Source organism: Schistocerca nitens, chromosome 8 (genome assembly GCF_023898315.1).
Source record: "Schistocerca nitens isolate TAMUIC-IGC-003100 chromosome 8, iqSchNite1.1, whole genome shotgun sequence".
Lineage (NCBI taxonomy): Eukaryota > Metazoa > Arthropoda > Insecta > Orthoptera > Acrididae > Schistocerca > Schistocerca nitens.
Window position 1 is genome coordinate 26245470 of NC_064621.1, and position 23157 is coordinate 26268626.

General features: G+C 40.1%; 1 protein-coding gene across 3 annotated transcripts in view; it reads left to right on the plus strand.

The window, feature by feature from the left end:
- The window catches only part of LOC126198524 (1-phosphatidylinositol 4,5-bisphosphate phosphodiesterase-like), a 590920-nt gene that overhangs the window by 179103 nt on the left and 388660 nt on the right, over positions 1-23157 (plus strand). For all 3 annotated transcript variants that reach the window (XM_049934913.1, XM_049934915.1, XM_049934914.1), the window contains exon 4: positions 246-383. In XM_049934913.1, coding sequence (XP_049790870.1) covers positions 246-383 — 138 coding nt within the window. The remainder of the gene's footprint in view (positions 1-245; positions 384-23157) is intronic.

Below are 23157 nucleotides of genomic sequence, written 5' to 3' on the forward strand. Positions count from 1 at the left end.
TGATTGGTGTATATTTGTAGGATCAGAGATTCACACAACTGTTCTCAATTGCAGGGGCTGTTGTTTAGTGTATATTTGTAGGATCAGAGATTCACACAACTGTTCTCAATTGCAGGGGCTGTTGTTTACAGTTGTAGATTTTCTTTCCATATCATGTTGCAACATGTATAATACGACATTGTGAAACAATTACGTGTCTCATTTTGAATTTAGATTGACATGTATGTCCCTTTTCTGTCTCAAAGGATCAGAAACTGCTGTCACAATTACGTGGAAAACATGGTGATGATGTGGAAGAAAAGTCACTAACTATATGCAGTGGTACAGATTATGTCAACATAAACTACCAGCATGTAATATGTCCAGATACTGACACCGCCAAGGTAAGTAATTCTTAACAGTTTTGTTATTAGTTTTATCCATTTACCTAGTATGCCAAATATTTAGAGACAAATTCTCTCAATTTTTCTCTGAATCAGTTGAGCTAAATTTGCTGAAACGAAATGGATAGAGTCAGTGGGAATGAAATCAGTGAAAGTACAAAATGGTTCAAAATAATGACATCCAGTATTGTTGAAGCTCCAGTCTCATGAATATTTGACAGTTTTGTGTCAAGGAAGAAGACATAAATTCCTGTTGGTGTTAGGGCATCTTCCCAATGTTTCTGCTACAGGTGTAGAATTTGATTCCAGATTTCCATTTGTTTTTGTCTTGATCGTATTTTGAAGTAATAACCTTCTCTCTTCAACCAATATGTCATCACATTCTTTCATATCTGTTGGTATATTCTGAATATTACTTGCACTGTCTAGCTCTGTGAGTGAAGCTACTGGCTGCTGGGGCTGGCTCAGTATTGCACTTGTACAGGCAGGGCAGCACCATCTGGAACCCTGCAGATGGTGGCTGAAATAACACAAAATTTTGAGTCAGGCAGCCTATGGCAACTGTCACTTGTGGAGCACAGTGCTATCTTGTGGTACCTAATTTGAAATGGCCGCTGCTACTTCCCTGCAAATATCAATCATCGATGTATGCTGTGCTCAAGGACCAAAGCTTGTCCCATGCCTTAATGTGGGAGTACCCCTGATCTCAATTGAAAATGTTGCAGATTATTCTGATACTGGCTCTTACCTTTGTGATCAAGTTCCCATATGAAGATTCATGGTACAACATCCTCATTGTTTCACACTGTATTTTGTGTCTGTTCTCTTGACTGTTCAGTCACATGTGACTTCTCAGCCTCCTCCTATCTCATGTGATATGTGTGCTTGACACAATTCTCGGTGACAGTGCAAACTATTTGTCCTGTGTAGGGATGCCAGAAGCTGCACAATCTGCCTCCTTGTGCACACATCATTTTAGCACTCCTCCAGGAGGTTCAAAATGCTGCTGCCTTGCGTATGTACACAGAACACTGTGTCAGACCCCAGTCAGTAGAAATATGAGTATTCCATGCACTATAAAATCCCAAAATATGCACACATTCATGTACTATCGAACAACCGTACGTGCATGATCAAGCGAAAACTACATTAAAACATGCACTATCATTTTTGTTGCCACTTTATTAATTCACTTCCCTTTTTGCACAGTTATCAACTTAGAAACATTTCAAAATTTTTTCTGTGGTGGTATGAGTCAAAATATTTTTGTAAGCAGAAATGACCTTCCTACTGTACAAATTTGAATGGGCATATTTGTGACGGTGTCAGGTCAAATTCTTTTTTCATTCTTTCACCACAAAATACCTTCTTCACTGAACAAAAGAATCTATTGTCTGGGTTATTGTTTATGATGCTGTCCCATTTGTTCTTTGTATCTATTCCCACTTTCTCATGGACATGACTAATGATTACTCAGTCAGTCAGCCGGACAGTAGCTGCCTGTCAATAAACGCCAGCTACACGGAAGTACCAGATTTTTTGACATTTTACGAGTTCCTAACTAGAAGCAAATTATATTGTTCATCTTTGGGCTTTGGTAGTTCAGTTTTTTTTAATTTCTGCATATTACTTTAATATTTAATGGACATAGTTCTCACGTTTTTGTTTGTGTCAGAAAGTAAACTGATTTTGTGACATATTACAAGTTTGTAATCAGTAGCGAATGATTTAAACACGTTTATTGCATTTTCATCAGTGTTCCACAATGCATCTCGATAGTCCTGTGTTTGTCTGTGTAGTGTAGTTTTCCACCATATTTCCATCTTTAGCATGGATAGGGACTGTGATTGCTGCGTGCAGATGTGAGCTCTCATCCCCAGGCTATGCTGGCTTCAGTTACAAAGCCTGAGGCTGCAGTGGATGGGCATCATTGGTGTGGGCAGCCGTGGGAATTCAATGGATGTCTAGCACGATCCAGAGTCTGCCAATTGGCCTGCACCAGTAGCCGTCCAGTTACTCATCCCAGTTACTGCTTGCACTGAGGTTGACCCCTCACCCGTGGTCGAGTTGGAGGTCGCCTCGGGGAGTGGCAGGCTGTGAAAGACTTGCCGGGCGGCTGAACATAAGGCGTCCTGGGTTAGTCTGACAAACAGGTTCTAGATGCTGTCTGTGGCAGAGACTATCCCTCAGCCAGATGCAGTCGCTTGTCTTTGTCTTGTGTCAGAGGAAACCATTCAGCCTGCAATATCCAGGCAGTCGTAGAGGGTAGGGTCATTTGAAGTTGGCAGTTTCAATGTTAGATGCGTTATGAGTCCCCCTTAGCAACATGGCTGCCAAGAAGGAGAAGAAAGCCAATGTGCACTCTGTTGCATACCGGTTGGAGTCATTCCAGATATGGAATGGGTTTTTCTTGATACCGTGAAGAGCACGGGAGAGCAGTCAACTGCAGATGGTGGCTCACATCAATGCCACTTTGAATTGAGTGAGATTATCTCTGGTTTTGAGTGTCTACCAGAAGTGGTAAAGGATGTCAGCTTGTTTGCGAGATGAAACCCAGAGCTCACCATTTCAAGCATAGTTGACAGTACCGACTGCAGACATCTGGTATAGAGCCAAGTGGAAGATCTGTATCAGAGGCTCAGATGGTTCTGCGACGATATAGGCTGCAGACTACTTGACTTTCACTGTAAGATGGTGGGTTTCCAGGTTTCAGTAAATAGGTCAGGAGTCATTACATGCAGGAGGTGGCTACATGGGTAGCGTGGCTGTGTGGGATGGACTGTCTGGTTTTTCAGGTTGGAGGGTCTCAGGGAAACAAAAAAGGGGCTTCATTCTCAAAGGGTGAAGGTTGAACACAGGAAGATCATAGCTCTAGGAACAATCTTTATAACAGTTGTAAATTGTTGTAGCTGGCACTGATACTCAAATTGTTTGAAGCACTGAAAGCTGGCTAAAGCTGGAGCTAAGTTCAGCTGAAATATTTATGAAAGAGCAAATGGAGTTCAGAAAGGATAGGATTAATACATGTGGCATGTTTGTGGCTGTTAGCAGTAGTTTATCTTGTAGTGAAATTGAAATAGATAGTTCCTGAGAGTTAGTATGGGTGCAGGTCATTCTTGGCAACCAGAATAAAATAGTAATTTGATTCTTTTACTGACCTCTCAACTCAGATGATACAAATGCTGCAAGGTTCAAAGAAAACATGAGCCTGTTTTCAAACACGTACCCCACTCGTGCAATTATAGTTGGTGGTGACATCAATTTATCCTCAATAAATTGGTGGAAATACATGTTTAAATCAGGAAGTACACATAAAACATCATCCAAAATTGTGCTAAATGCATTCTCTGAAAAGTATTTTGAGCAGTTAGTTCATGAGCCCACTGGAGTAGTAAATGGTTGCGAAAACATACTTGACCTCTTATATAATAATCCTGAGATGATAATATGCATCAAAACAGATACAGGGGCTAGTGAACACGGTTGTTGTTGCGAGACTGAATGCTTTAACTCCCAAATCCACCAAAAATAAATAAAAAATATATCTATTTAAAAAGAAGCAGATAAAAATTCACTTCACACCTCCCTGAGAGACAATCTCTGCTCCTTTCAAATTAACAATGTAAGAGTGGACCAGATGTGGCTTGAATTAAAAAAAAATAGCAACAGCAACTGAGAAATTTATACCAAATAAATTAACAAAAGACAGAGCTGATGCCCCATGGCACACAAAACAGGCCAGAACACTGCTGCAGAAACAACAAAAAAAAAAAAAAAAAAAAAAAAAAGCATGCCAAATTTAAACAAATGCAAAATCCCCAAGATTGACAATATTTTGCTGAAGCTCGAAATTTAGTGTGGACTTCAGTGTGAGATGCTTGTAGTAGTTTCCATAATGAAACTTTGTCATGAAAGCAGCCTGAAAATCCAAAGAGATTCTGGTTGTTTGTACAGTATGCTAGCAGCAAAATGCAATCGGTGCTTTCCCTGCATTATAGCAGTGGAAAAACTATCGATGACAGAGCTGCTAAAGCAGAATTACTGTACACGGCCTTCTGAAATTTCTTCAGCAAAGAAGACGAAGTAAATATTCCAGAATTAGAATCAATAACATCTGCCGACTTAGAAGTAGATATTCTCAGAGCAGCAAAGCAACTCAAATCATTTAATAAAAGCAAGTCTTCCAGTCCATATTTTATACCAATTAGGTTCCTTTCAGAGTATGCTGATGCAATAGCTCTGTACTTAACAATCACATACAACCACTCGCTCAACAAAAGACCCATACCCAAAGACTGGAAAGCTGCATAGGTCACACCAACAGTCAAGAAAGGCAATAGGGGTAATCCAGTAATTACGGGCCCATATCATTAACATTGATATGCAGCTGGATTTTTGAACATATATGTTTGAACATTAAGAATTATCTCAAAGAGAATCGTCTATTGACACACAGTCAGCATGGATATAGAAAACATCATTCTTGTGAAACACAGCTAGCTCTTTATTTACATGAAATGTTGAGTGCCATTGACTAGGGATTTCAAATTGATTCTGTATTTCTAGATTTCCAGAAAAGGCTTTTGACACCATAATTCACAAGAAGCTTCTAATTAAACTGCGTACTTATGAAATATCATCTCAGTTACGCGACTGGATTCATGATATCCCGTCAGAGAGGCCATAGTTCATAGTAGTTGATGGAAGGTCATTGATGGAAAGTCATCGAGTAAAACAGAAGTGATTTCTGGCATTCCCCAAGGTAGTGTTATAGGCTCTCTGCTGTTCCTTGTCTATATCAACAATTTTAGGAAACATTCTGAGCAGCTGTCTTAGGTTGTTTGCAGATGATACTGTCACTTGTTGTCTAGTAAAGTCCTCAGAAAATCAAAATAAATTGCAAAAAAATTAGAAAAGTTATCTGTATGGTGGGAAAATAGGCAATTAACCCTAAATAATGAAAAGAGTGAGATCATCCACAAGAGTTCTAAAAGGGATCCATTAAAATTTGGTTACACGATAAATCAGACAAATCTAAAGGCCATAAATTCAACTATATATCTAGAAATTACAATTCTGATCAACTTAAATTGGAAAGATCACACAGAAAATGTTGTGGGGAAGGCGAACCAAAGACGGCATTTTATTGGCAGAACACTCAGAAGGTGCAACAGATCCAGTAAAGAGACTGCCTACTCTACGTTTGTCCATCCTGTTTAGGAATACTGTTGTGCAGTGTGGAATCTTACCATTTAGGATTAACGGAGAACATTGAGAAAGTTCAAAGAAGTGTAACACGTTTTGTGTTATTGAGAAATAGGGGAGAGAGTGTCATGGAAATGATACAGGATTTGGGGTTGACATCATGAAAACAAAGCCTTTTGCAGCAGGAAATCACCAACTTTCTCCTCCTTATGTGAAAATATTATGTTTAGGATGACCTACATAGGGAGAAATGATCATCATAATAAAATAGGGAAATCAAAGCCGGCACGGAAAGATAGAGGTCTTTATTTTTCCTGTGTACTGTTGGAGAGTGGAATAACAGAGAATTATTGTGAAGGTGGTTTGATGAACCCTCTGCCAGGCACTTAAGTGTGATTTGAAGAGTATCCATGTAGTTGTAGGTGAATGTCTGGAATTCTTCAGCAATTGACATTGAGTCTACTGGTAGCAGACATTGTCTTCTGATTTTGTTATTTTGAGAAATTTGTCTTAATGTTAGTTAAATCCTACTGCATATTTTTGCATTCAAATGCTGCTTGTGCATCTTTGATACATACAGGAAAAATATAGCCTGCAGCGTGTAGGGAGCAGCATTACTTCACAGCAAAATAACTCTGTTTTTGTTTATGTTATTTGGTCTCAGACACCTAAAATGTAAGCAGCATTTTCTCAGAAAATTATTATAAAACTAGAGATTTAAATGAGAGTAAAGCAGTTATTTAAAATCTTATTCAGTTACAATATTCGATTTAAACTTAGACAATCTATCATCAAACAAACTAGTAGTTGTGGAGTTATTTGCATGTTGCAGTGCTTTACAACACACTAGATGGGTTTGACCGAGTCCATCTTCAGTTAATTTTCCTATAATTATATAAGCAACATAGTGCTCCATAGGATCAGTTGTTTCATTTACAGATGTATATATGTTTGAGGTTCCAAGTCCTCATGAATTTTATACAGTACCTGGTTGGTAAAATAACAAGTATTTTTATGTATATGAAAATAGTTTTCATTTACTTTTACACAAAATTAAATTTATTTTGGCAAATACATTACATAGACCTACCTGACAATAAGATCTTAGAACATAATTTTTCCTCAATAATGAGGGACAAGGGACATCTTTTGTTATATACTCCTCCAAAAAAGCCTTAAGAGTTGGGCTTCTCCTGCAAAAGCATCACACAAATCCATATAAAAATTATTTTTCAGTGCCATATGTGTGGGAGTAGTAATAAATGCCTGGATTTGGTGTGCTGCAGGTTATTTTGTTTTTCACATTCTTGCCATAGGTGACATATATGCGACATGCTGTTCAACTTGAAATTTTTAGTACATTTTATCTGAAATTATAAAGGATCTACCAGTTCCATGGATATGATTAAAGAAACAACTAGCATTTGTATTTAATTAATTATACAAAATAAATTTTGTAATGTTTACAAAAGACAAGTTGTTAGTGAGATTTGTTGAAATTCCACAACACTGCTCTGCAGCTGTTTCATTGTTGCCTCAGCTGTGGTTCCTGACTTAGAAGGCTAAATTTCCATTGTCATGAAATCAACAATTTGCCAATGGTTGTTGTGGATGAATAAATCTGCATACAGGTGTTGGTAAAATTCTGGGAAAGCAGCCTCTTGTGAGATTCTTAGCTTCCCTCTCCCTCCCCTCTTTTCTTTCTTCATTCCTGGTTCCTAAAACAAAAACAAGAATCATAAAAACTGAAAAACAGGTGTCTACTCAAAACTGTTAAAATATGCATTTAATCTGGAAATAATGTATATTATATGCACAATTAAACTAATAATGCCTTGTATATGAATTATGCATGTTTTTAAGCCCCAGAAAGATAAAAATATACACAGAAGAAGTATATTTATTTGGAATCAGAAATTAAGAAAATGGGTGAGCCCTGAGTTTGAGCTATGTTCAATGAGCCATTAAAAGCATGCATTTGCATGGAATTCTCATCTTCATGATGGCAGACGTGGGTATCAGAAACTTGAGAATTTTATTCAAAATTATGCAACTTAAAAACAGATGATTTTATTTGGGCATTCTAAAGACTGACACATACCAGAAACCCCCCATGAGCGAAACAAATAATCAGCATTGCAATTTTATTTATTTATTTATTTATTTATTTATTTATTTATTATTTTTTTTATTTTTTTAGCTGACCATACGCAGTTTGTGTACCCAGTCACTCACTTCATATTGAGGTATTGCATTTAGAACAGCTTCGCAATATATCCTTGTTATTTGCCCAGGTAGCTCAAATCATAATGACCAATTACTTTGTCATTATACTACTGTCTCTCCCACTCAGCTCTTCTCATTCTGGGACTGATGACCATAGCAGTCTGGTCCCTGCAATCCCACAAACCAACCATCTTCTCATTCTATCAGTAGTTTATCATACGGGACTGGAGCAATGAAGGACACGTTGTGGATGGAAAAGGCTGTAGGCTGCACCCATTTTTAAGAAAGGTCATAGGACAGATGCAGGTCATTATTACAGGTCTATATCACTACTGTCAGTCTGTTGTAGAGTTATGGAACATGTTTCACACTGATATATTATGTTGTTTCTGGACAATGAAAATCTCATCTATAAAAATCAACATGCATGTCATACACAGAGATCTTGCAAAACTCAGCTCACTCTGTTTGTCCTTGAGGTCCAGAGTTTCTTGACAGGATGGTATTTGATGCAGTTCCTCACTGTCCTTCAGTGAAAAAGATACCAGTGTATTGAGTATAAGATGAAATTTGTGATTGGATTCAGGATTTCCTTGCAGATAAAACCTAACACATTACACACTTTGATGCGAGAAAATAAACTTATTTAAAATTACTTTTAGAGGTACGCCAAGGAAGTGTGATAAGGCTGTTACTGTTTACAGTACATATATAAATGATCTAGTGGAAAACAGGGAGAGCTTGCAAAGGCTGTTCACAAATGATGCCATTGTCTATAGGAAGAAAGCAATGCCAGTAGACTGTAATAAATTGTGGGAAGACCAGCAGAATATTTATGGTTACTGCAGGGAATGGCAGTTGACCCTGAAAACAGATGAATGTAACATATTGTGCATAAATAGGTCAAGAAATCCAATTCTGTTTGATTGAACAGGTACTTCTGTAAGAAACCTAGTAGTAGCAGTCATCCAACACACCATGAAGTGAAATGACCACATAAAACAAGTTTTTGGAAAAGCAGATGTCAGGCTGAGAATAATCCGAAGAATATTAAAGATATTAAATTCATCCATGAAATAATACCTTACAGAACACTTGTCCAATGGATTCTTGAATATTGCTCATCAGCATAGACCCCTTACAAGACTGGGTTGGTTAGTGGAAGAGATTAAGATGATCCAGCAAAGAATGGTATATTTTGTCATGAGATCCTTTAGTTGGTCCATGAGCCGTACATAGGTGTTCAGCAAACTCCAGTGGCAGAGGTGTCATGCATCTTGGAGAGGATTAGTTTTAAAATTCTGAGAGAGTTTGTTCTGGGAAGCATCGGGCAGTATGTTGTTTCCACCCACATAAGTCTTACAATATGACCATAGTGAGAAAATCAGAGAAATTGGAGCTCAGATGGAGGTTTGCCAAGCCATTCCTCCCATATGCAGCATTTCACATGGATTGGTGAAGGAGGAGGGGAGAGGGCAGATAGTGGTACTAGAAGTACAAAACCCCCACAAACAGTAAAATGGCATTCAGAGTATAGATGAAAATATAGATGTATACAGACTTTGTTTTTGTGGACATGTTTCTTAGTTCTATGATCAGGTCATTCAAAAGGTTTCCTTTCAAGGTATAAGGCAACACTCAACTACAGCTCACAGTACCAATGCATCTATGCTCCTGTGTCATTGCTTGAAAACTAATAAAGTTGTAAAGCTAATTACCTTAAAATACTTTGACAGATGTCTTCTCCCTTGTTCATTTGATTACTAGATAGGTACATGGAACAATTTTAGGCAACAAAGGTGAGACTGTAGATGATAAAAGTGTAGTCCCTGAACATTTGTTTTGAAAACAATATGTAATACTGTTTGCACAAAATATTTTGGGTCTCCTATCGGGGAAAATACTGGGAGCATAAGCACGATTCCCCCCATGAACCATAGACCATGCCGTTGGTGGGGAGGCTGGCGTGCCTCAGCGATACAGATAGCCGTACCGTAGGTGCAACCACAACGGAGGGGTATCTGTTGAGAGGCCAGACAAACGTATGGTTCCTGAAGAGGGGCAGCAGCCTTTTCAGTAGTTGCAGGAGCAACAGTCTGGATGATTGACTGATCTGGCCTTGTAACACTAACCAAAACGGCCTTGCTGTGCTGGTACTGCGAACGGCTTTACTGTGTGGATAAATGATGATGGTGTCCTCTTGGGTAAAATATTCCGAGGTAAAATAGTCCCCCATTCGGATCTCCGGGTGGGGACTACTCAGGAGGACGTCGTTATCAGGAGAAAGAAAACTGGCGTTCTACGGATCGGAGCGTGGAATGTCAGATCCCTTAATCAGGCAGGTAGGTTAGAAAATTTGAAAAGGGAAATGGATAGGTTAAACTTGGATATAGTAGAAATTAGAGAAGTTCGGTGGCAGGAGGAACAAGACTTTTGGTCAGGTGAATACAGGGTTATAAATACAAAATCAAATAGGGGTAACGCAGGAGTAGGTTTAATAATGAATAAAACAATAGGAATGCGGGTAAGCTACTACAAACACCACAGGAAACACATTGTTGTGGCCAAGGTAGACACAAAGACCACGCCTACAACAGTAGCACAAGTCTATATGCCAACTAGCTCTGCAGATGATGAAGAAATTGAAGAAATGTATGATGAAATAAAAGAAATTATTCAGATAGTGAAGGGAGACGAAAATATAATAGTGATGGGTGACTGGAATTCGAGAGTAGGAAAAGGGAGAGAAGGAAACGTGGTAGGTGAATATGGATTGGGGGTAAGAAATGAAAGAGGAAGCCGCCTGGTGGAATTTTGCACAGAGCATAACTTAATCATAGCAAACACTTGGTTCAAGAATCATAAAAGAAGGTTGTATACATGGAAGAATCCTGGAGATACCAAAAGGTATCAGACAGATTATATAATGGTAAGACAGAGATTTAGGAACCAGGTTTTAAACTGTAAGACATTTCCAGGGGCAGATGTGGACTCTGACCACATTTTATTGGTTATGAACTGTAGATTAAAACTGAAGAAACTGCAAAAAGGTGGGAATTTAAGGAGATGGGACCTGGATAAACTGACTAAAGCAGAGGTTGTAGAGAGTTTCAAGGAGAGCATAAGGGAACAATTGACAAGAATGGGGGAAAGAAATACAGTAGAAGAAGAATCGGTAGCATTGAGGGATGAAGTAGTGAAGGCAGCAGAGGATCAAGTAGGTAAAAAGACGAGGGCTAGTAGAAATCCTTGGGTGACAGAAGAAATATTGAATTTAATTGATGAAAGGAGAAAATATAAAAATGCAGTAAATGAAGCAGGCAAAAAGGAATACAAACGTCTTAAACATGAGATCGACAGGAAGTGCAAAATGGCTAAGCAGGCATGGTTAGAGGACAAATGTAAGGATGTAAAGGCTTATCTCACTAGGGGTAAGATAGATACTGCCTACAGGAAAATTAAAAAGACTTTTGGAGAAAAGAGAACCATTTGTATGAATATCAAGAGCTCAGATGGGAACCCAGTTCTAAGCAAAGAAGGGAAAGCAGAAAGGTGGAAGGAGTATATAGAGGGTCTATACAAGGGCGATGTACTTGAGGGCAATGTTATAGACATGGAAGGGGATGTAGATGAAGATGAAATGGGAGATATGATAGTGCGTGAAGAGTTTGATAGAGCACTGAAAGACCTAAGTCGAAACAAGGCCCCGGGAGTAGACAACATTCCATCAGAACTGCTGACAGCCTTTGGAGAGCCAATCCTGACAAAACTCTACCATCTGGTGAGCAAAATGTATGAGACAGGCGAAATACCCTCAGACTTCAAGAAGAATATAATAATTCCAATTCCAAAGAAAGCAGGCGTTGCAGATGTGAAAATTACCGAACTATCATTTTAATAAGTCACAGCTGCAAAATACTAATGTGAATTCTTTACAGACAAATGGAAAAGCTGGTAGAAGCCGACCTTGGGGAAGATCAGTTTGGATTCCGTAGAAATATGGGAACACTTGAGGCAATACTGACCTTACGACTTATTTTAGAAGCTAGATTAAGAAAAGGCAAACCTACATTTCTAGCATTTGTAGACTTAGAGAAAGCTTTTGACAATGTTGACTGGAATACTCTCTTTCAAATTCTGAAGGTGGCAGGGGTAAAATACAGGGAGCGAAAGGCTATTTACAATTTGTACAGAAACCAGAGGCAGTTGTAAGAGTCTAGGGACACGAAAGGAAAGCAGTGGTTGGGAAGGGAGTGAGACAGGGTTGTAGCCTCTCCCCGATGTTATTCAATCTGTATATTGAGCAAGCAGTAAAGGAAACAAAAGAAAAATTTGGAGTAGGTATTAAAATCCATGGAGAAGAAATAAAAACTTTGAGGTTCGCCGATGACATTGTAATTCTGTCAGAGACAGCAAAGGACTTGGAAGAGCAGTTGAACATAGTGGACAGTGTCTTGAAAAGAGGATATAAGATGAACATCAACAAAAGCAAAACGAGGATAATGGAATGTAGTCGAATTAAGTTGGGTGATGCTGAGGTAATTAGGTTAGAAAATGAGACACTTAAAGTAATAAAGGAGTTAAGCTATTTGGGGAGCAAAATAACTGATGATGGTCAAAGTAGAGAGGATATAAAATGTAGACTGGCAATGGCAAGGAAAGTGTTTCTGAAGAACAGAAATTTGTTACCGTCGAGTATAGATTTGAGTGTCAGGAAGTCGTTTCTGAAAGTATATGTATGGAGTGTAGCCATGTATGGTAGTGAAACATGGACGATAACTAGTTTGGACAAGAAGAGAATAGAAGCTTTCGAAATGTGGTGCTACAGAAGAATGCTGAAGATTAGATGGGTAGATCACATAACTAATGAGGAGGTACTGAATAGGATTGGGGAGAAGAGGAGTTTGTGGCACAACTTGACTAGAAGAAGGGATTGGTTGGTAGGACATGTTCTGAGGCATCAAGGGATCACCAATTTAGTATTGGAGGGCAGCGTGGAGGGTAAAAATCGTAGAGGGAGACCAAGAGATGAATACACTAAGCAGATTCAGAGGGATGTAGGCTGCTGTATATACTGGGGGATGAAGAAGCTTGCACAGGATAGAGTAGCGTGGAGAGCTGCATCAAACCAGTCTCAGGACTGAAGACCACAACAACAACAAACACATGATTCTTGCCTAACATGTGGCTTGTTATATGGTGAGCACGGAGAGGGCTGGGAGGGTTAGCAGGGTGGTGGACAAGCCTCACCTCCTTCTCAAAGTGCAGGCAGCACTCTGGAATTGACACTGCATTTACAATGATGTGATGTGCTGTTATTGTTTCCTAGCTAATGTTGACAGTGGGCAGATAAAATCCGTACCAGCTCAAACTAATTTGACTTCCAAGATTTTCCTGTTTCCAGAATAGTGCCAAGTTATATTATGATTGTAGTATACAGACCAGCTTGTGGTAAGCACCTTACATAAACTCCACACAGTCTAAACTAAATTCTCTGAGGTTCCAAGAACATTATCTTGCAGGTGCTCAATGAAGACTCACTGTCACATTATCCACTGTGCCTATTTAAAGACTAGTGGAAGTTTTTATGAAATGTTAATGTTCAGAGCAGTTTTGTTGTTGACATGTTGAATAATTGGTTCTTCTGTCAATTGTTCACATTGTTCTCACACAATATTTCGATGGTGTGACTAGCTGCCTTCTTCAGGTGTTCTCTGAGACTGGTGTCTGGGTGGATGGGTCCAGTATTTATGCCTGTATGGTGCTAGGTGGTGCTCCATTTTCAGTCCATGTCATGTTAAACACACCGTTCATGGTCCGCGACTGCCAGAGGTGGCTCTAGTTGCCCTCTCTTGCCACAGGTGCTCCAACTGCCTGTCTGTGTCACAATCTTGATGTAATTGTAGTTATAGACAGTGCTCCACTATTGCTGACTTGGTTGCCTCTCTAAGTATGTTATGCCTCTGATGTTCTTTATACCTGTTGACTAGTGTCCTGGTGGTCTGGCTGATGTATGATGTCCTACACTGGCATTTGCTAGGATCAAGTGCCTTGTCAATTTCAGTGCGATGAATGGAATCAAACACCAAGCGAACCTCACAGTGCTAAGGGATAGGGTGTGCAAAATGTGCCATTAAGTACATGTGACATTTGGCGAGTTGTTGTTTTTCCATCATTCTGGAGCAACTTCCTTAACTAGTCAAGATGGGACCAGGTCAATGGTGCCTCATAGTGCTAGGACAGGTCCGGCCAGAAATTCCACACGCGTGCGGTGCTCCTGCACACGTGCAACTTCCGGGTCACAGCGTGCACGCCACAGCTGTCAGCGTTCATGTAGTGCATGTTTCTACGCACAGATGTTGCTTTATCCACTTGCTGGGATACTCTGTACCGGCACATTCTGGTGCTCTTTCCACAGCTTGCAAGACAACCATGGGAAGGTATTTCACGTATTAAACATTTAAAATACTGTCACAGTCTACTCATTGAGACGTCTACTTTTATGTTAACAGTTTGACCCAGTAAGACAAGTAATACAGTTAACAACTGTGGGTTTTTATATCGGCAGCTTGACTGACGGTAAATACGCGTAATATTTTTGATGTAATATTTAAGAAAGAGAGCACTTAGCGACTTCCAACGAACCTTATTCATGATTTCAAATAACATTAAACTAATGCAAGGTTTCCTATAACTAATTCTCGGTACCCTCAGTTACACCCACATAATCTCTGAACAGAATGATAACCGCAGACTTCTCGATGATCACCTGTTATTTCAATACCATTATTGCTATGTCTTTCATCAGTTCCGTCTGAAATCTGCATAATAACCGACAGTTAGATGAATGTTATGTTTTATTGACTATAGCTGAGTGTAGCCCTTCACACATTAAAAAAAAACCCTAAATGTAAGTATACATTAGAACAATCAGTTTAATGACCAATTTTCCTGATAATAATGTAACATGGAGCAGAATGAGGCAATAATGCACAGTTAGTAAACAATAATTTTTAATTATGAAAGGAATAAATCCAAACGTGTTTACCACTGGTCATGAAAAATGATATAGTTAATATTGGGGACAAAAGCATGGCTCATTGACAAACGCAAGCAGTTGCGAAGATTTTCGTCACTTATGCGTGATCGAAACCTTGATTTATTCATTTTCATCACCAAGAAAATTCTTTCACAAACATATGTCGACCCGAACATGGACATAACTCTCACGGCTTCTCGGTGCAGGTGTGGAAATTCTTGTTGTGAAAAATTTTCGTAGAATTCTTTTGTACTTTGCACTGCAAAGAACTTGTCCTTCAGTCTTGTATTGCACTGTAAGTCGATCAGTTCCACCTGTAGATCATTCGGAGCATCTTCAACTGACGACGAGAACGATCGAGCAAAGAGACGAATGACAGGAGACAAACTCGTAACACCTGCAGATCATGCTCGAAATTGTTCCTTAATTTTTACAATTATTGACACGTATTCTTGAAATCTAGCACTTCCATGGACCAGTCCAAGAGTCAGGAAATGTGCAGTCTTTTCTGCCGAAAGCTGGCTCTCCCAAAGTGCAAGCTTCCTTTCAAAGACATTTACTTTTTCCAACATGTCTGAAATTAAATTATTTTCACCTTGCAAACTGACGTTCAGGCTGTTCATGTGAGATGTAATGTCCATGAGAAATGCAAGGTCTGATATCCAACAAGGGTCTTCTAACATAGGTTCACTTTTTCCCTTCTCATGTAAGAATGTTACTATGACCAAATGTAAATCAAAAAATATTTTCAGCATTTTATCTCGACTGAGCCAGCGTACTTCGGTATAGTAAGGTATGTCGCCGTACTCTGCTCCTACTTCCTCCAAGAACTGCCAAAACTGGCGATGCGTAAGCCAATGTGTCTTCAGATAGTTTACAGTACGCACAACAATTTGCATGACATTTCCTAACGTTACTGATTTTGCACAAAGTGCCTCTCGATGCAGAATGCAGTGAATTCCATACAATGTCTCGTCTGTGCGCCCTAGCTTTTTGCGCATCCATGCTATGAGTCCTCTCTGATGGCCTTGCATTGATGGTGCTCCATCTGTGGTCACTGTGACTAACCGATTCCAGTCCATACCGACACCATCAATCGCTTGCTCGACAGCTTGTAGTAAGTCCGCACCTGTAGTAGTCCCTTTCAAAGGTACTAAGTCCAAAACGTCCTCTGTTACACAAAGTGCGTTATTGACACCTCGTATGTATATCACAACCTGGACTGTCTCTGTAAGATCTGCTGCTTCATCGAGTGCAACAGAGAAAGCAACAAAGTCTTTAGCCTTATTTATTAGCTGCCTGTGCACATTGCCGGCCATAGCACTGATACGTCTTGTCACTGTTTGTTTGAATAGACTGATTTCTTGAAACCTGCTAACGTTCGTGGGACACACAAGTTCTGCAGCATCAATCAGACACCCTTTCACAAACTCCCCTTCGGAAAAGAGTTTCCCAGTTTGTGTAATTCTTAATGTGATTTTAAAACTTGCTCGCAGTGAAGATTTAGTGTTGTTATCATTCTGGAAAATTGAAAACAGTACATTGTACAGCGTACATTAAAATAGATATAAATGTAACACAAGAAACTTAAGAGTTCAAGAAGTATCAGTTACTTTGACGTACAGTAAAATCGAGTTGATGTGTCTCATCCATTTTCTTAAGGACATTTAATTTTGCTTGCCGTTCTTCACTGTTGAGTACACTACACTCGTCTTTGTGATATGTATTGTAGTGTCCTTCAATTGAAAACTTATGCTGGCCACCCATAATTCGGTGGCACAGCAAACACTGTGAGTTTTCACCAATGGCTACAAAAATAATTGCAGTTCCCAGTCATTTTTAAACGACTGAGAACATCGATCTCTCGTCCTTTGCTTTTTCTCAGTGCGTGCCATTTCTCAGTACTTCTCTGTTAAGGTTACGGTCGCCAGGGGTAAACGAGACTGGGTATGTTGCGCTCTTGCTTGTACCACATAAACAGGGAAATGGAGCAGCCGCCGTTCATTTAGGACACATGTCTAATAACAGATGTCGCTGTCGCTCGCTGTCACACATGTGCAGCACTTCCGCACGTCTGCACATTGTGCAGCGTTTGGCCGGCCCTGTTCTAGGAGAATGCAATAGCAAGAAATCAACAGCCTGCCAACTAGGTAAGTTTGATTGCCTCAACAACAAGGCTTATAAAAATGGGGATACTCATATGGTGGTCAACCTCAGTGGTTAGAATTTGACAAGACCACCTTAAATGTTCTCAGAAAGAGTCTAAGTTTTGCAATGACACCCAGAAACATGGCCGTTGCTGCCTTCATCAATGTAGTTGAGCAAGTGGCCAACACACTTCCTTCTAGTGTGGCTGAAGAGGTCCAACGAGAGACCCGCAGGGTACCTGAAGAAGATGTCTACTTGTGAGGATAAATGTGTACACCACATTTTGACCTCAAAGGACTTCTCTTACATCTTAGACAGCTACACATTGTGGACTCTGACGTTATGGTCAGTTTCAATGTGATATTCCTGTTCACCCAGGTTCCACTGAATGGTTCACTCAGTCATATTGGAGAAGAGTTCGATGGGACTCTCCTGGACATGCTCAGGCACATATTGACCTTGGGGTACGTCCTATAATGGGGCCAATTTTATGAGCAAACAGTGGGTGCTGATGGGCAGCGCACTATCACAAATGATGGCCGACCTACTTATGGGAAGATTTGAAGAGGGGCACTTATGTCAGCCACATATCAATCCAAATGCTTGTTTAGGTATGTGGATGGCACCTTCGTCATACAGCCCCATGACAGGTAGAAGCTCGATGATTTCCTGCAACATCTGCATTCACACCATCCTAATATAAAATTCACCATGGGACTGGAGAAGGATGGACTACTCACAGTCCTCGGGCATAGTGTGTTCCACAAATGTACTCACACTGACTTAAATCTACAAGCCAACAGTTGCCACCATCGAGTACAGAACAATGGAGTGCTCAAAACTCTAGTCCATCGGGTACAGACTGTTTCAGAGCCTGACACTTTGGTGGTTGAAGTAGAAAACTTACAATCAGTGATCTGCAAAAATGGATACTCTTCCAGAGATATTCAGATGGCACTTCCCCCTCCCACTGTGCTAAAGTGTTCAAAGAAGAACAAGAAGAGACAAAGAAGTTGGCATATCTGCCATATCTGAACTGTCTCTGCCAAAATCAGCAGAATTCTCTTTAAACGCAACATCAAAAGTGCATTTTGTTACCCACTAAAATTGGGTCACTGTAGGGAAATGTAAAGGATGACCTGGGGCTACAGAAGCGAAGTATTTACAACATACCATGCCAGTGTGGGATGTCATACATTGGCCAGACCACCAGGATGGGGGACAGCAGGTATAAAGAACAAGAGAACCATACCAGACTTAGACATGCAACCAAATCAGCAGTTGTGGAGCATTGTCTAGAACTCAGTCACTGAGTGAACTACAATGACACCAAGACTGTGCCGCAGACCCCGAGATACTGGGACAGTGTCATAAAAGAAGCCATCAGTATCAAGGTAAGGGAGAATCTCACGAACTGTGACACTTGATACAAGCACAGCAACACGTGGAATACTGCTCTTGAGTCCCTGAAGACACAATGGAGACAATATCCAGATTCCATGAGAAATAGGAATGGCAGTGGAGACTGATAAAACAGCCCGTGGACAGAGCGCAAACACTATAGACTGGAGATGACACGCCACTAGACAGGCCAAACAGTAATCAACAAAGGACTGAACATCTGATTGTTCTCGTAGAGGAGATAGAACACCTGGAGTGCTCAGTGGAAAGTACAACACAGGAGACCTGCTCCAACAGGTGAGACTTCACACACAATGCCGAAGGCAGACAGAGGGTGGCCAAACCCACAGCAATCAGTGGGTAGAATGCCTGGTGGAGTGTGGAGATGAAACAAAACAGCAGAAGGGGACAACACTAGAGGATGGCCATGCTTGGTGTGGAGAGCAATAAGAGCAGCAGCGGCAAGAGAGGACAATGAGAGCCGCCCTCTTGGTGTGGGCCACAGACGGAGTGCCTAACGTGTTGCGGACCAAATATGATGCATCAGATAAATGCCGCGACACTAGAGGATGGCCAAGCACGGTGTGGATGGTGGTGAGAGCACCGGCGGCAAGAGAGGACAACTAGAGTAACCTGTGGCAGGCGATGGAGTGCCTGACATGGCTTGGACAGAAAATGGAGTGCTTAGCACCATCCAGACATAAATACTGGACCAGATCCACACAAGGACCAGTCTCAGGGACCACCTGAAGAAGACATTGTGTCACACAGTCAAATTATCATACGAGGATGATATGAAGAATCAACAGGAGACCATATTACTCTACATGTTATTGTATCACTGAGAAAGCCTGAGGAGTTTCGTTGTTAGTAACAATGTAAAATATGGGAGTGGTTGAAAATATTTATACATATTTGGCAATCAAGTTTATTTCTTTACTGTATTTCAGCCTCAGGTGACACTACAGGTATCATTACCTGATTCGTCTTACTACCATGTCATCATCAGGGGATTTGAACACGTTACACAGTAACTTGTCAACTGGAGAGCCCCAGAGAGACATTCACATTGTAAATTATTATGTAAAGACTGGATGTGCTGTGCTGGAATGGGAACAGGGAGGGGGCTGGATGGGTGAGGACAGTGACTAATGATTTTGTGTCCTGCCTGGAAGGCGGCGTGTGGGAAGGAGGAGGAGCAGGAAAAATACGTCGGTACTGCACGTAAGTAAAAGTGGTTTACTGGAGCCTGAATATATGTACAGAGGCATACATAACTTGTACAGATGAGCACAGTCTCAAGCTGAAGCTAAGTGTCCCGGCCATATGCTCTTGATCTAATGCAAATGGGCAGAATCTGTTGCGGAGCTCGTAGAACTCCACAGCACTGGCTAGAAGGCGCTGTCATCGGTGTCTCATGGTAGTGCCAATCTAAGAACTTTTATACGCCGTGGCATCATTGCTATCGATACCACAAACAAAGGTTGAGGCCAGAAGGGTTGCGGGAATGTAGGATGTATTGCAGGGAAAGTTCCCACAATTCAGAAAAGCTGGTGTTGGTGGGAAGGATCCATATGGCACAGGCTGTGAAGCAGTCATTGAGATGAGGGATATCATGTTTGGCAGCGAGATCAGCAACAGGGTGATCCACTTGTTTTTTGACCACAGTTTGTCGGTGGCCATTCATGTGGATAGACAGCTTGTTGGTTGTCATGCCTACATAGAATGCAGCACAGTGGTTGCAGCTTAGCCTGTAAATCCTGACTGGTTTTTTGTTGTGCCTATCACGACTCAGCATCTCCACTATATGGTGAGTAGCAACTGTCCTTCTCTAATATTGTTACATTCTATCCTGGATTTTCCTTTGTTTGTTATTGTGAAAAAGCGCATAGTTGATTTTGCATGATTAAAGTATTCTGAATGTATATGGCTGGGACAAAAGAGGCTATCCTGTCAAACAGTGGAAAATCCAGGATGGAATGTAACAATATTATGAAAAGGAAAGCTGCTACTCACCATAGAGTGGAGATGCTGATTCGCAGATAGGTACAACAAAAAGACTCTCACAATTAAAGCTTTCGGCCATTAAGGACTTTGTCAACAATAGATGACAGTCTCTCTCTCTCTCTCTCTCTCTCTCTCTCTCTCTCTCTCTCTCACACACACACACACACACACACACAAGTGCGCGCGCACGTACGCCTTTACAAATGTCTGCTTGTGTCTGTTTATGTGCGGATGGATATGTGTGTGTGTGTGAGTGTATACCTGTCTTTTTTCCCCCTTTTCCGCTCACGGGATTGGAATGACTCCTTACCCTCTACCTTAAAACCCACATCCTTTAATCTTCCCCTCTCCTTCCCTCTTTCCTAACGAAGCAACCGTTGGTTGCGAAAGCTTGAATTTTGTGTGTATGTTTGTGTTTGTTTGTGTGTCTATCGACCTGCCAGCACTTTCATTTGGTAAGTCACATCATCTTTGTTTTTAGATATATTTTTCCCACATGGAATGTTTCCCTCTATTATATTCATAACATGATTTTATCATATTTTTATACCATGTGACAATGCCAAAATGACCATATATTTTAATTGACTCTTTTGTTAACTTTAAGAACACGGGTAAGTTTGGTAGCATCTCCTCAGACAGTGTGAATCACACTACTACTTGTACTGGTGATAACATTTCATAATTTATTCATAAATATACACATTCTGTTTTAGATATAAAATCCTATCAAAAGTTCTCATGAATAGATTAGAAGAACAAGCTGACCCACAAATATGAGGATACCAGGCTGGTTTTCGCAAGGGACGATCATGCATAGAGCAGATCTGGAATCTGAAAATGATTCTCCAGATGAGAAACACCTGAAACACAGTGGTTACTTTTGTAGATTTTAAAAGGCCTACGACTCAATAGACAGAGTAGCGCTCTGCAAGACGCTGGAAGAATTCAGCATTGACAGAAAGACAAGAGCAATAATTCGGGAAACATTAACTGACACAGTCTCCAAGGTTAAATTTATGGGGAATATCTCGGAAGCATTTGAAATCCAAACTGGAGTGCGACAGGGTGACAGACTTTCACCATTACTCTTTAATATCATTCTTGAAAAAATTATCAGGACATGGGAAAAAGAAGTCAAAGGAATCCAAATTGGCATTAGAAAAGATAATAGATTCAATGTGAAGTGTGTAGCTTTTGCGGATGACCTTGCAATCCTCACAAATAATAGAAAAGAAGTCACTAATGCCATAGAGAAGTTACACGAAATTGCACAAAGAACTGGCCTGCAAATCTCATATGAGAAAACCCAGTACATAGCAAGAGTGCCACAAGATCAACTGCCTATTTGGACAACCCATGGGAAAATCGTACAACTACTACATTTTAAGTACCTGGGAGAAATCATCCAGCCAGCAGGGATCAACCTAAAGGCCAATGAGGAAAGAATAAAAAAAACTACAGAAAGCATATAAACTCACTTGGAACTATTATAACAAAAAGTCCATATCCATTAATGCAAAATTGAAGCACTACAACACTGTTGTACTTCCGGAGGCACTGTATGCATCTGAAACAACGCAAATAGGTGGGAAAACTAAAATCAAAGAAATAGAGAAACAAGAATGGAAAATTCTCAGGAAAATTTATGGCCCGATACAAGAGCAAGGAATCTGGAAGAAGAGACCAACATCAGAATTATATAAATACACAGACAAGATTACGGATACAATAAGGAAAAGAAGAATGCAGTTCTACGGACATATCCACAGGATGAATGAAAACAGAATTTCAAAGCGAATTCTTAAAGTCATCAACTCGGGCAGGGGAAAAACAAAATGGATAAAGGAAGTTGAAGAGGACCTCAGACAAGCACACATAACAGTAAACGATGCAGAAAATGGAACTGAATTCAGGAACATCATCAAAAAACATAAATTTGACACCACAACACAGAAGAGACCAGGATGCAAATGGACAGCGGAGTGAAAGAAACAACACAGTGAACACATGAAGAAAATTTGGGCTCAGAAAAAACATAAACAATCATCATAAAGGAATTCAAGTTCAAACGCTCTCTTAAATGGGAATAATCGAAAATAATAATAATAATTCTGTTTTAGATCAATCTGAAGATGATCATTACGATTGAAACCATTCATTGAGGAAAACAAATACTTGCGATTGCAGACTTGTTGTTTTTAGATATGGTTTACATGAATTATAAATTTAGAATTTTGATTAAGTAAAATGTTTCTACATAAACTATGTATACTGTTACCATTACCAACATGTAAATTATACACTGAATAATAAGATTCAGAAACACAGTTTGGAAAAGAATTTGGAGCTGTCATGTATATGTGGTATACCATAAATATTAAGAATGTGAAAGACAGCAGAGTACAAAAAGACTGGAATTTATGTTAGCAGACGTATTATAGCAAATGGAGTTATTCCATCTTGGTATACTTCAGTAGGTAAAGCAGATGGCAGGATTTGAATCATTGGTGGGATATTGGGAAAAGGCTGTAGGAACACTATCGTCAACAAATAAAACACATACACGAATTAGTGATATGATAATCTTCAATTTTGCTACACTCAGCCAAAAATCACAAGTGAACACATTAGCCCATTAGTATGAACAGAAAGATCAAAGAGCATCTCCAGGTTAAGGAAACACTGCACTTACCACATATTAACAAGGTCTACAATGTCACTCGCCCCCTCCACCCCTCCCCTCTC